This window comes from Lissotriton vulgaris, chromosome 4_1, assembly GCF_964263255.1.
Source record: "Lissotriton vulgaris chromosome 4_1, aLisVul1.2, whole genome shotgun sequence".
Taxonomy (NCBI): domain Eukaryota; kingdom Metazoa; phylum Chordata; class Amphibia; order Caudata; family Salamandridae; genus Lissotriton; species Lissotriton vulgaris.
In genome coordinates, this window is record NC_141691.1 from 832,998,153 (window position 1) to 833,013,638 (window position 15,486).

The 15,486-nt window shown below is 42.9% G+C and overlaps 1 protein-coding gene across 2 annotated transcripts in view; it reads right to left on the minus strand.

The window, feature by feature from the left end:
* DCDC2 (doublecortin domain containing 2) overlaps positions 1 to 15,486 on the minus strand; it is a 641,411-nt gene that overhangs the window by 286,564 nt on the left and 339,361 nt on the right. For both annotated transcript variants that reach the window (XM_086965151.1, XM_086965150.1), the window contains exon 6: positions 6,519 to 6,573. In XM_086965151.1, the coding sequence (XP_086821277.1) occupies positions 6,519 to 6,573 (55 nt within the window). The remainder of the gene's footprint in view (positions 1 to 6,518; positions 6,574 to 15,486) is intronic.

Sequence of the window (15,486 nt, forward strand, 5' to 3'; positions counted from 1 at the left end):
CAATGATCTTTCATATGTTTGTTAAACCAATTTCCCTCTTCAATCTGTGGCTTAGGTTCCCTGTGGCCTGCCATTTGCCAACCAGTTAGGAAAAACATGCGTTGTACCTCAGACACTATAATTACATATTTATGGTTGTTTATTGGACTAATACAATTTATACATACTTCTGTAATAGGGTGTGCTTACATGTTTGAGAACACCAGACTGTGATATTCCTACTCTGAAAAACCCGAGCTCAGAGACAACTGCCAGTGACAAGACTATAAAGACCTGGGGCCATATGTATAAAAGCCTTTTGCGATTCGTTATTCGCAGAATTTCGGCCTTAGCGAATCGCAAACAGCCTTTTTTCGGATTTTGAAATGTATGAAAAATTAGCAAAATAAGGAATCGCAAAAAATTGCGATTCCTTATTTTGCTTAAGCATTTAATGAATCGCAATTTTGCGATTCCTTAAATGCTAAGTATGAAGCTTTTCAAAATTGCGAATTCAGGTTTAGAAATCGCAAATTACCACCAACTGGTAGTTGGTGGTAATTTGCGATTTCTTGTAAATATGCACAATTGTGCATTTGTGAGGGTGGCATATGACGCACATACATGCCCATTGGGCATGTATGTGCGCCATATGCACACACATGTAATTTTCAGGGGTGCAGCAGGGTGTCCTTGACTCACCCCTGCACCCTTGAAATAATTCTCAAATTGCGATTAGCTAATTGCAAATTCGCAAATTGAGAATTTTTTCACAGTCATTTCTATGGGCCTCCTGGCCCATAGAAATGAATAGGAAATGATTCCTTATTTGCAAATTCGCAAATTGCGAATTCACAAATAAGGAATAATTGATATCGCTAAAAAATTGCGATTTTCTACATACATACCATTTTGCGATTTCTAAATAGCGATTCCTTAAAAATCGCTATTTAGAAATCGCAAATGGTGATGATGATAAGTATGGCCCCTAGGTTATCTCCTATCCCTCGTCATCTCATGCCCCCTTCCCTCCAGTATTTTGCTCTGCTTATAGTATTTGCCCAAATACTGTCAGAACCCCATTCTGGTAAGAGTGGTAGATTGTCATCAGACTGTGCTACATGACAGTATGACATGCGGCTAGTCGTCCTATGACAACGATACCGTGAAGTAACTGTCATCAGGAAGGTGAAGTTACTGGTTAGTGGGTTCTCTCTGCAGTAAATCAGCACTTTGAAGCTACTCACACTGAGTGTGTTTCCGTGAGGTAATGGTTGGCAGTCATCGCTGAATGCTAGCTCTGACTGAATTCAGGTTTTTACGTGCAGACTGTGAAGCAGTTCACTGCAAGTGAACTACAATTCTCAACCGGCCATGAACTCTTATATGTCTGTAGAGAAGGTGGTCATCTTGTATCCTTAGGTATGAATTTCCTTGTGTTTCAGAACATCCTTTGATAGTGCCTTATGCTAGGATCTTGTTACAGGCAGGACCTCGCTTCACAGATCTCAGATTTTAGTTTGCAAGACCTGTTGCTTCCTAATAGACTAATCAATGGCTATTTAGAATTACAGTGAAGTATCTTGAAGTCATGTATAAAGAAAAGTATCTTTTGAGTTATTGCTTGCATATTAATGTGGACTCTTTTGACTCTGTTAGTTGTATCTGCCCTCTAAACACAGGGGTTAAGAGTTCTAGGGTATAATAGGATACTAATGGTATTCCTTATTTTGCAGTTCTGCAAAAGCCAAATAGAAGCTATCCTCATATTCCACAAAACAGTGTACAGTGACGAATCTTGGGGTAGTTATTCTAAACACAGTAAGAGATGCACATGTATTTCTGTGATATTTATATTGACAGATGTTTATTTTTCAGGAAATTCCTATTTCATTTTTAAGAAAAGGGAGTTGGTTATACAGATATACTGCAAACTTATATCCATTCCTGATTCCAGTTTCGTTTAGTATTCTGATGACAAGTTACTTAGGATAGCTCTTCCTTTGTAGAGATCCTCTACAGCCTGCTTCTTGATGCAGAATTGATGTGGCAGAGTGTGGAGTCCTTTGTCTCTGTTATCTCTCCTATCACATTCCCTTGTCCCTGCTTCTCTCACTGACCTTCACTTCCCAGTGTATGTGGTCACTGGTGGGACCGTTGATAAACAGAAAAGAGCTTTGCTTTAGTTGGATCCTTGCACAAGTTTAGGGCAACCTGACAGTTACTTGCTTTAATGTCTTTACCTATCTAACTGCAAATATTTCCAGCAATCTTGTTTCAGGTGTCTGCCCTTTTCTTTCAATGCAGAAAAGTATTTCAGAGATAACAAGCATTTACAAAGCTAGTCTTTTAAAACGTGAAATTCAACAGCTGCAATTTTGCTTCAGGAGAAAAAGAAAATGAATGTTCTATTTTTTGTACATTTCAAAAATAAGACATGGTTTTGTTCATGGCAGAAATAAACAATAACTAGAGAGGGAAGGCTCGACCAAAGCAGTTGGAGAGTGGCAAAAGGATAAAAATGTTCTTGAAGCAAATGAAATGTTTGAAAACTTCATTTTAATGTATCCAAGATGTGATAAGATACACGGAAAATGGCTACAGAGATTCATCATTGTCAGTGTTATATGTAAGGAGAATGAAATTATAGTATTGTTTTAGGACACCAAAGGTCTAACACAATTACCAGGGCATTTACTTTCCTCCACGATGCCCTGAAAATAATAAAAAGGAGGAAGACTACAGCAGTGTTCTCTACATATTATTTTTTCTTTCTGTGCTACCTTAAATTATGTAGCGGCTCTGCATGGAATGGATGTTTTTTCCTGCACATTATGTTTCCATGGTGTGGCTTTTTTCACAACATTTTTTATAGCCTGTTTTTAAGATCAGTAAATGTTTCATATCCGCTTTTTAATTTGTGATGAAAGTATCTCAAGTTATATCATTATATGAAATGCAAGGGCCCAAACCAAAAATGTTTTTAATAAAAAACTCGAATTTGAAAAAAATAAAAGAGATATGAGAGGACTTCAGCACCCGCAATGCTACAGGGCCTAACTGTAGGTATTTATCATGACAAGCTCTGTGCTGCTTTGAGAGTTTCACAATCTGTGATGATGCCTTAGAAAATGGACTTGTTTTGGCAAATCCAGTTAACTCGATGAACATGTCTTTTTAGCGATAACACAGTTATTGCAAGTTGTTTTCTCTAAGGACCTAACAGGAAAGGTTTGGAGGTTGTCCCGCGGAGGAACCAGGCTGTCCCAGACAACTGAGTGTAGCTCGTTTCAGGATCCCAACCCTCCATATTAACTGGGTAGTCAGCACAAGTTAGCAGCTTCTTTTGGGCACACAGGACATTCTCACAGACACAATTCCAAAAAGCCAAAAGTCTTCTCACAAGCAAACAAACTTCCCAAGTAGATTTGATGTAAATATCCCTAGAGACCAGATGAGGAGTCTGACATAATTGAATCCTGGATCACGGTTCCATGAACAGAAGAGTTGAGTTGCGAGGTCTAAGTACTTTGTATGGTGGCAAAAGGTATTTTAGTGCTTTTGTGTTGTCAAATGTTGGACAGCGAGCAAGTGGTATGCATAATGCATAACCTCACAAAGAAAAGCCCTCCAATGCCAAAAGAACAGGGAAAGAAGCACATTGAAAAGTAATTATTGCACTAAAACACCTCTTTGACTTTTCCAGGGAATATTTGATTATGTGCAGGAAGCTGTCCCTTCCTGCACAGAAACAATCAATAATGGTGAGGTGCTACTTCTATGTGCGCTGCATTCTGCAACACACATAGGAGTGGCAAATCGTCATTATTTAATGATGGTTTGTGTGCAGGAATGGTGTTTTACTCTTTCCATGTCTGCAGCAGAATGCAGCACATGTAGTAAAAGCAAAAATGAGGAGAAATAAAAGTATGTCTCCTCGTTGCGCATTTCTAATGCATGCTATTGCATGGTGTTAGTTTTTGACGCTAGCTTAGGAAAGTAAGGGGCCCCTGCCTAATCGAATGAACCCTGGCAAGGAAACAGCATAAGGGGGTAAAGTTAGAACAAAAGTGCACCGGGTTATGTGCCTGGTAGAAAAAGGGGAGGAAAACTCAATAACTAATGACTGAAAACACTCTAGTGTTGATTTATTGTGATATTTTATTTTTGTAACATCTTTTTTTCTTAGCAATTGTTTTTCTTAATTCATTATACGTGCAAATTGTTATAGGTAAAAAAGACAAAACATGTGCAAATGGTGTAAGACTGGACAACTTGATTGATTATTAAAAAATACAGAAGTGCATTCCTTTTCAACGCGTTTCGGCGTGAGCCTTCTTCAGGAAGTCTGTATTTATGCACCAATATCTGCTGGCGAATAAAGCACAAGCGGATGTGAGTGTACTGTCGTTTGATAAAAGAAACAGTCCACCTGCTGGTATGTAGTTGTCTTGAAAGTATTCTATCTGGCGGTGGTCTATTGATGCGTGAACGAACGGAGCTTCTATGTTCACTGATTTTATCGGTAGATTTGCGTGGTGTTCGCTCCAATATATTAACTATATGAAGGTGTATGGTACCATTGATCAGAAGACACTAGTTTAATGCAGGTAACGTGTGCACCCTCATGGATCCAGGGAGGACTCCATCTCAAATTCTAAGGGTCCGTCCGTATCCTGATCGTCCGTCAGCCGGGTCCGCCTGAAGGTTGTCTTGAATACTTTCAAGACAACTACATACCAGCAGGTGGACTGTTTCTTTTATCAAACGACAGTACACTCACATCCGCTTGTGCTTTATTCGCCAGCAGATATTGGTGCATAAATACAGACTTCCTGAAGAAGGCTCACGCCGAAACGCGTTGAAAAGGAATGCACTTCTGTATTTTTTAATAATCAATCAAGTTGTCCAGTCTTACACCATTTGCACATGTTTTGTCTTTTTTACCTATAACAATTTGCACGTATAATGAATTAAGAAAAACAATTGCTAAGAAAAAAAGATGTTACAAAAATAAAATATCACAATAAATCAACACTAGAGTGTTTTCAGTCATTAGTTATTGAGTTTTCCTCCCCTTTTTCTACCAGGCACATAACCCGGTGCACTTTTGTTCTAACTTTACCCCCTTATGTTAGTTTTTGACGCTGCCTCAGATTTACACATCCTTGTAAATCTGGGCCAACCTCAAAATGCAATGGGTGTTGCGGTGGAATGCCCACAGCAACACCCATTCTATGCCCCTTTCAAGCAAAGGGGCCATATTTACAAGGTGGCATTAAGCCACTCATAGTAGGTTAGCGCTGCTTTGTAAATATGGAGAAGGGCCTAGCGACACCAGAACGATGTTAAAAGTGAAGCTCTGGTGGCACTATCCCATTGTAAATATACCCCTAAGTCCGAAGGTAATCGTTTGACAGGGATCTAGCCCTCAGCCTATCTGACCCATGCTCCATCACGGTCAGCTTAAAACTTTGACTTTGTCCCGGTCCAGTGTGACCAGATAGCTGCAAGTGGTGCTTTAAGCTTTTTGGCACTAAAATTAAGCCTGGGCGGGCAACTTCGCTACGCCCACGAAGTGGGCGTAGTGTCGCCTACTTTGCCCTTTGCAAAGTAGGTGAAGTAGGCAACACTACGCCCACTCCTTGGGCGTAGCGAAGTTGCCCGCCACCCGCCTCCCTCCCGCTCTCCCGAACATAGCTAAATTAAATTAAATGGGGAAAGATAAATACATAAAATACACTTACCTTGTTCGTGGCGTCCCGGGGCTCCCTCTGCTCATTCACGGCGCCGTCTTCTAACCAATGCGCATGCGCGGGCGGCCGCACATGTGCATTTCTCGCGAAGTCAGAAGACGGCGCCGTGAACGAGCAGAGGGAGACCCGGGACGCCGCGGACAAGGTAAGTGTATTTTATGTATTTATCTTTGCCCATTTAATTTAATTTAGCTATGTTCTGGAGAGGGGCATGCGGTGCGTAGTGGGGCTCCGCGAAGTGCGCAGGTGGGCGTAGTTTCTCGCCCACTTTGCGTAGCTTCGCGTAGCCCCACTACGCACACTACGCCCAGGGTTAACTAGAATGCACAATTTTTATTTAATCTTTGTAAATTCATAACTCCAGTTTCCTACATCAGAGTTTTGTCATTTCAGTGTTGTTTTGAGGATACAAATATTCTCTATGTTTATAAAGTGGTGCTGGATTTTCATTCTGTTGTGACCTTTACTTATTTACTGTTTTGGTGATATTAAATGCTTTACATATACTAGTATCCTACATTAAGCCAAACTGCTTGTATGCTAAGCTACTAATTGTTGTGAAGGTTTTATTTGCTGAGACTTGACTGGGCCTACTAGTGACTGGTATTATTACTAGCTGAGGGTGAATACCTCCACCTACTAATCACCCACTTTCCTACACTGCTCTACACAAAAAAGAACAACCCTACCCAATGTGAAGTGGATAATCCTGAGAGCAATTTTAGTTTTTTGTGATATGAAATAACACAGATTAAAAAATATGTATATAAATGGTCTACTTACACCCTCCTTGTACTTTCTAGATCCATTGATTGGTGGAAGAGAAGAGGCTTTCGGGCTGCAAAACAAAAAGATCTAAACAGTTATCAAAGAAGGTGAATTTTAAATGCTTTCCATTTAATGTGTGGTGAACACCTTGATGCATCTAAAGAAGCTTCTCTGAACAAAACTAAAAAACATTCTTACCCCCTAGTAGCTTTGCAACCTTTAGATTATAGGTCTTTCCCATTATAAAGTCATGTGATAACTGTTTCAAAATATTATTAGCAGTTAATAATGTTGAAGATTGAGGGAGCTTACACTTGTGTGATTGATCTGAGCACATACTCTTGTAGTCTCACTAATGATAGGTATAAGTTTCAAGTGATTTCAGAAAAGGAGTGCAGCCTATTGACCAAAAGTATTACATTTTATGGCAGTAAAAATGAATCCACTTACTTCTATATGACTCATTCTCTTCCATTACCAGGAGATTATTAAATTGAGAACAGAAATTGTCCTTGCAAGGGTTGACAGAGAGCATCCACCAAGATGGCCCCATTCTGAAAGCACTCTAGTAGCTGGTGTCATGTTTCGATCAAATCAGTCAAATAGAATCATCTTTTTCACTAACTACATGCCCAACATCCAAATTTCAGAAAATAAGGGCAGCCTGGTATTTCTGGGAACGTGGGTAAACAAGTAGAATCAGGAAAACAGCAGTTCTTTGGAAAATACTGTTAAGTACTCACCTCAGAACTGTGAAAGAAGTGCAACCTATGTACTACATTAGCATTCCTTTAATCACCAGTACATGAATAGTCATCACATTGCATGTCTGTATTTTAATCATTTTAAATGTTAACAGTTTAATTTTATAGATAAATTTTTTTCACAGGTCGTGTGGGGTACTGCTGGATACAATGAATTTATTTGAACCTGAACACTGTTTCCAATGGGACACAATTTGGATGTATGTTATACATGCCCACTTGGGCTGGGACTTTTTCTGAACAAAAACTCAACCAACTTTTGAATGAACAGAGACTTATTATAGCCCACTGGGGCGGCACCAGTTTAATTTATATTCATATTTCGGTTTGTTAATTTACTTTGGCAATAGCCCACTCGGGCGAGTACTTTGTGCAGGCATAACATTTTTGTGATGTTTACCGACAGCACATGCCCACTTGGGCTTTGTTCAGTTGGTTACACGGGTACAACCAGTGGATTGTTGATATCTCGTTTCCCAGCAACGGGATCCAATCAAATGAGGCATTGCATGTGTCAGCGTTACAGCATCAAATGAACGCTTAGATTACGTGCTGAAAGGTAACACGTGATCGCAATTTTCGTGTCAGAACTTAGACGAGATGTGTATGTCTAATATACTTGCATTTAATTTTTATATGCATTTGTTCAATCATGTTTAACGCCTCACGAATTGATTTGGTGTTTTACATGACAACATTCAAAACAAAATTGTACGCAGCGTTATTGTCGCGCTCATGCGGGTAATTGTTGTGCAACATGTAATAACTCACATTTTCAGCCCCAGTATTATACTATGCATTATTGTACATCATGTGGGACAGTAATCAGTGTTATCAACATTAGTACAATATGGCAGCCCTGCAATACCTTGGTGAAGATATGTTTACACTGGGGGTGTGTTTTCAGCACTTTAAAAATGGCCGTCATTGTTTGTTAGACGAGCGTGAGCAAGCCTTATCGGCGAAACGCGTCGCACTTTTTCACTCTGCCATTAAATTTTGCAACGAACTCCGTGTGTCCTGGTTTACTTCAGAATTTTGGAGGTATTTGGTGTACATGTATATATATATATATATATATATATATATATATATACATATATATATATACGCTCTGTTCCACAAGGAATTGAAGCACTCTCGGGGTAAAAGCAATCTATTAAAAGCGGCATTTCGAGCGTGTTACGCTACACTTTGGCATTCTATCGGCCTAACGGGCTTGATCAATATTTGCCATACAGGTCAAAACGCAAAATCTACTAGACCAGAATGCCAACGTAAGTACTGTAACACGCCACAGCCGGGAACATCCAGGAAGGGTTGCAGTCCTTCCATTGGCTTCGAACCATCCAATGAGAACTGTGGTTTTGAAATATAAGCCAATGGGACACAAGGTATCACAGACTAAGCAGTTCATACACTGACAAAGTCACCATGCCGATATGCATCTGGAGGACTGCTTTTAATAAATTGCTTTTACCCCGAGAGTGCTTCAATTCCTTGTGGAACAGAGCGTACATTTATTGCGAGACCTCACCCTCGCATATGGCAGCACCCGCCCTTGGAGTTCAGCGGTTTGAGGTGGGACTTTGGAGCGTGAATTCAATGTAACCGCTCGAACCGCCGCTGTTTGGAATATTCTGCTGACCAGCCAGGTCGTGGGCTATACAAGCCCAGGGACGCCAATCAATATGAGAGACGCCTGCAGCATTATCCTTCCAGCGGCTGGCGATGGAGGGGGAACCTTGTGTAAGAAGAATACACCGCCCCTAATGTGGGGCCAACAGGGACTGCATACCGAAGCGGCATTTCGAGCGTGTTACGCTACACTTGTGCATTCTATCGGCCTATCGGGCTTCATCAATAGTTGCCATACAGGTCAAAACGCAAAATCTACTAGACCAGAATGCCAACGTAAGTACGGTAACACGCCACAGCCGGGAACATCCAGGAAGGGTTGCAGTCCTTCCATTGGCTTCGAACCATCCAATGAGAACTGGGGGTTTGAAATATAAGCCAATGGGAAACAAGGTATCACAGACTAAGCAGTTCATACACTGACGAAGGCACCCTGCCGAAATGCATCTGGAGGACTGCTTTTAATAAATTGCTTTTACCCCGAGAGTGCTTCAATTCCTTGTGGAACAGAGCGTACATTTATTGCGAGACCTCACCCTCGCATATGGCAGCACCCGCCCTTGGAGTTCAGCGGTATGAGGTGGGACTTTGGAGCGTGAATTCAATGTAACCGCTCGAACCGCCGCTGTTTGGACTATTCTGCTGACCAGCCAGGTCGTGGGCTATACAAGCCCAGGGACGCCAATCAATATGAGAGACGCCTGCAGCATTATCCTTCCAGCGGCTGGCGATGGAGGGGGAACCTTGTGTAAGAAGAATACACCGCCCCTAATGTGGGGCCAACAGGGACTGCATACCGAAGCGGCATTTCGAGCGTGTTACGCTACACTTGTGCATTCTATCGGCCTATCGGGCTTGATCAATAGTTGCCATACAGGTCAAAACGCAAAATCTACTAGACCAGAATGCCAACGTAAGTACGGTAACACGCCACAGCCGGGAACATCCAGGAAGGGTTGCAGTCCTTCCATTGGCTTCGAACCATCCAATGAGAACTGGGGTTTTGAAATATAAGCCAATGGGACACAAGGTATCACAGACTAAGCAGTTCATACACTGACGAAGGCACCATGCCGAAATGCATCTGGAGGACTGCTTTTAATAAATTGCTTTTACCCAGAGAGTGCTTCAATTCCTTGTGGAACAGAGCGTACATTTATTGCGAGACCTCACCCTCGCATATGGCAGCACCTGCCCTTGGAGTTCAGCGGTTTGAGGTGGGACTTTGGAGCGTGAATTCAATGTAACCGCTCGAACCGCCGCTGTTTGGACTATTCTGCTGACAAGCCAGGTCGTGAGCTATACAAGCCCAGGGACGCCAATCAATATGAGAGACGCCTGCAGCATTATCCTTCCAGCGGCTGGCGATGGAGGGGGAACCTTGTGTATGAAGTATACACCGCCCCTAATGTGGGGCCAACAGGGACTGCATACCGGAGCGGCATTTTGAGCGTGTTACGCTACACTTGTGCATTATATCGGCCTATCGGGCTTGATCAATAGTTGCCATACAGGTCAAAACGCAAAATCTACTAGACCAGAATACCAACGTAAGTATGGTAACACGCCACAGCCAGGAACATCCAGGAAGGGTTGCAGTCCTTCCATTGGCTTCGAACCATCCAATGAGACCTGGGGTTTTGAAATATAAGCCAATGGGACACAAGGTATCACAGACTAAGCAGTTCATACACTGACGAAGGCACCATGTCGAAATGCATCTGGAGGACTGCTTTTAATAAATTGCTTTTACCCCGAGAGTGCTCCAATTCCTCGTGGAACAGAGCGTACATTTATTGCGAGACCTCACCCTCGCATATGGCAGCACCCGCCCTTGGAGTTCAGCGGTTTGAGGTGGGACTTTGGAGCGTGAATATATATATATATATATATATATATATATATATATATATATATATATATATATATATATATATATATATATATATATATATATATATATATATATATATATATATATATATATATATATATCCTGCTCCTGGGTCTGCCACACAAATAAGGGAACACTCGAACAGCTGCCAAAGGTATGACCTTTAACCTTTTATTCACTGGTACAGATTGCACTCGCACGCAGACAGGATAGCAGTACCTTCGTCATGCCTGATGCGTTTCAATTAATTCTTCCTCAGAGGCTTAGCGACGGAGGTTACATGCACACTCCCCCTCGCTGATTTATTGAGCCATATCCTGCTCACTGCGTTATGGGAGTTGAAGTCCTTATTTCCCTTTGATGGACGCACTTTCTTGACTGCTGCTCTTTTAGGAGTCCAAGCTCTGGATGAGCCCCCAAGTGCGCCTTCAATCCTTATCCGCGACAGCTGCTCCACTTCAGGGTAGGTAGAATTTCTTTCCCGTGGCCCCCGTATTACACAGGGTGGTGTTCACCTCACGGCTGGGCTGCCGTGTTAATCTCCTGCTCCTGGGTCTGCCACAAAAATAAGGGAACACTCGAACAGCTGCCAAAGGTATGACCCTTAACTTTTTATTCACTGGTACAGATTGCACTAGCACGCAGACAGGATAGCAGTACCTTCGTCATGCCTGACGGGTTTCAATTAATTCTTTCTCAGAGGCTTAGCGACGGAGGTTACGTGCACACTCCCACACGCTGATTTATTGAGCCATATCGTGCTCACTGCGTTATGGGAGTTGAAGTCCTTATTTCCCTTTGATGGACGCAATTTCTTAACCGCTGCTCTTTTAGGAGTCCAAGCTCTGGATAAGCCCCCCTTTCCTGTGGCCCCCGTATTACACAGGGTGGTGTTCACCTCACGGCTAGGCTGCCGTGTTAATCTCCTGCTCCTGGGTCTGCCACACAGGCATGACGAAGGTACTGCTATCCTGTCTGCGTGCGAGTGCAATCTCTACCAGGGAATAAAAGGTTAAGGGTCATACCTTTGGCAGCTGTTCGAGTGTTCCCTTATTTGTGTGGCAGACCCAGGAGCAGGAGATATATATATATATATATATATATATATATATATATATATATATATATATATATATATATATATATATATATGCGCAAAGGTTCTATGGCATTACCAAGCCTTCTTTCACCTGGCACGTCTTTACATCGCACATTTCACAACGCATACCACTACCACGCATTTAAATTCATTCACAATACAAACACCTTCACCACACATTCCACTACCACGCATACTTTTACCATGCTTACTGCCTCTGAAAAATTCTATCAGAACGTAACACTCCCACCTACTGTTAAAAATGTATACATTAAGTCAATACATGTTTTTAAGTCCATTTGTCGTTTACACATTTGTTAGTCATTTAAAATGATATATTTTTTGGGGGAGACCCCAAAGTCCCCTTTTTAGGTCTCGTTCGAGACCTATTGCTGTGGAGTCGGGCCTCAAGGGACTTAGATCTGGGTACGAGCGCAGATTGCACATCGTGGCCGCGCACGCCCAGCCCCCCCCTCCCCCCAGCCGTGCACATCTTTCTCCACATTTACAGCCTCTTACAATCACGCGCGCGCGCACACACACACGCAGGCACACACACACTGCATACACACACGCCCACGCACACACACGCACACACACACGCACACACACACACACACACACACATTCCGCACCACTTACTGGGCTCTTTTGTCGTTGGCTCCTTCATTCCATCGCATCACCGGATTTCTCTCCTCCTGCTGTCTCCCGAGAACGCCAGCACTCCCGGGATCCCTGCTTTCTTCTGGGCTCTCCGCTACCCACACCCCTCTGCCTCTAAGGTGCCCGCTCCGGACAAGCTACATCACCGCGAGCCTGGCTCAGAGGCGGGGCATCTCCCGGAACCTCGCAGGTTCAAAAGAACTTTCCTGCCTTTCAAAGCAGAGCCCGCCTCTCTCGCCTGCGCTCGTAATATACGTGCGCGTGCTTGCTGCTGTGCGTTGAATTGGAAGGAGGTTTCCAGAAGAGTTCTTTCGAGGGGGTGGAGACATTTGGCAGCGGAGCTGTAGCTTTAAACTGGTTTTGCATTACGCCGTGTTTTGGGCTGTTAAACCTCCATGTACGATAATTTGTACATGCATGGATTTGGAGATTCGGAGGCAGTAAGCCATTTCTGAGATTATATTTTCTGTGGATCTTTTGTGCGGGTGTAACGGAGGGGGGGGGGCGGCTAAAAGAGAGAGAGCATTGTTGAACGTAGCCGTCTGATAAGGAATGCAGTTCAGGCACCAGCGCTAATCAGCCAATAGCATAATATCGTGTCCGGATTAAAATTAAGTGTGGGCCTTCCATGTAAGAGCGTCCGTGCACCCCCTCGTTTACGGCATACATGCTGCACTTCCGTTCTCGTGAGGCGTACGCTCAAGCTGACCTGTATTTAATATTCATCACATCCTCGGTGCCTGTATTCACAATTACATTTTCTTAGCTTACGCGGGATGTGGTACACTAAAAAAACCCATGCATGAATACTGTTGTTTGCACAAATGATGTATAAACCCATGCATGTATAGTGCTGTGTGTTAAAAATGATGTGTATCGCATGCATGAATTACGCGGTGTGCTTAAATGATCTAATGTAAACAATGGTTCTCTGTTGAGTAGATAACTGCAAGTTTGGGGCAGAATCGGGTATTCGCCTTAAGTAGGACACATGTTTTTGAGCATGGTTTTTTAAAATACTGCATTCGAGAATGTCGAGTAAACTGCATACAACCCCATGCACCTTAGGGGCGACAATGTATGTATTGCAGTGCTTGTGAAATGGTTCAAAAGGAACCTTTCAGCCCCCTCAGTAGTGCGATAAGTGCGCTGGGAGCAGGACACGGAGAGAGCTGGTGCCACCCTGCCCCTTTATTCGGCACTTTACATAACATGGAGGTGATGCCACCTGAACTGTCCAGCGAGGTGTGTTCACTGCAGGCCGGCTCGTTCCTAATGCCAGGGAGCCCGAGTTAATGCCATCTGTACCGCTCTTAAATTAAAGGCCATTACAGTGCAGCACATCTGCTTATTCGTGTGTCAGTACAGACGTGAAACTAGAGCGGTGGGCACAGGCGCTGTGCCACCTACAACTGGCACCGTGCCCACAACAGGCACCAACTTTGATTCCTGACAAAGGAGCTCGTATGGTTGGCACTCTATGGCCCCGCTGCGTCTTACGAGTGGGGTTTAATAAATTGGGTGCACGTGGGAATAGGGGAGCCTACACCAAGCAGTGGGTGCAGCGTGAGCGGGTGGAAGGATGCTGGTGCATGTGGCTGAATCGGCACGAGCGCTCACGTGGCGTCTCAAGTGCAGAATTTCAACCAGCCCCCTCGTTTCTTTAGTCAGTGATAAAAGGAGGGAAGGAGAAGCACTGGGGTGGGAGTGGGCGGGTGCGGAGTGGGAGGGGGGTGGGGGGGCGAGGCTGACGTTTTGAGATCCCCAGGTTGGGATTCAAGGTCCGTTTTTTGAAGGCTGGCGCACTCCATGTACATGGGGGGGTCATTCTAAATAAGGGAGGTGGATCGAGTATCACGAGAACTGTGTAACAACCGCAACCCCAGTAGGAACGAGCTTCTTCAGGATTGTAATCATTCTAGAAGGATAGTTGATTTAAATAAACTATTAATAAACATTAGAGGAATATTTTGGGAGTTTCATTAGGAATATAGCATTATTTTCATTCAGAAGTGAAATTAGTGAATGTAAATAAGTTCCTTGCTAGTAGTGGATGCAACGTAGTATATCAATCGCATTGCAAACCATATAGAAAAGTAAAAACACTAGTAATGCAAAAAAAATCAGAAAGCATAAGGCCTCTATTTAAAATTAAAATAGTATACTCAAATTAATTAGCATATTTGCCACGACAGACTCGACGTGTCCGACTGATCCTATTTCCCTATTCAGTTTACTTTCTGTGATCATTTGAAAGTTGCTGCTGATAGTTAAAAAAATTAATTAAAAAAAGACTGTTGCTCCTTCCGTAGTGCATTTGACCTATGGATTTTTGAGGAAAGCCATGTTAAACTCACTAGGAGTACATTATCGTTAACACTCTACTTACTTTTAAAATGTTATTCCCGTCCAGTCTTCCACTTGACAAAAATACACGGATGTTCTGTAGCGTGTCTGTTTTTGTGGCTCTTAGCTCTGTCTGCTGCTTAGTTTCAGCAACGTGAATACAGTTTTTTTTTGGGGGGGGGGGGGCATTTGACCATTCACAGATTTGCGATAGCATGAACTGAAATAAAAGGAATATGAGGAGTTCAAGCTGAGCCATTGACCCGAAAGGAAGCTGCCTCATAAAAGCTTTAAATAGTGTTGTCCTGGACAAAGGAGGAGCTTAAATATACATGCTTCTTTCTTTAAGAGGGCATGAGGTTGGGTAGTTAAACTCTAAATAATATATTCTATTTATATATATCCTATTTCCATCCTCTCTTTGTAGAGTTAGAGATCAGAAGACGGGAGGATGAGTACAGATTTTCAAGTAAGTAGCCTCTCCGGATGTCCTCTTTTGAAGCGCCCCTGTCCTTTGGTGGTGGTAGGCACACTTAGTTTTGAATCACAACAGAATGCATGAAGGACTGGTAATGTGTA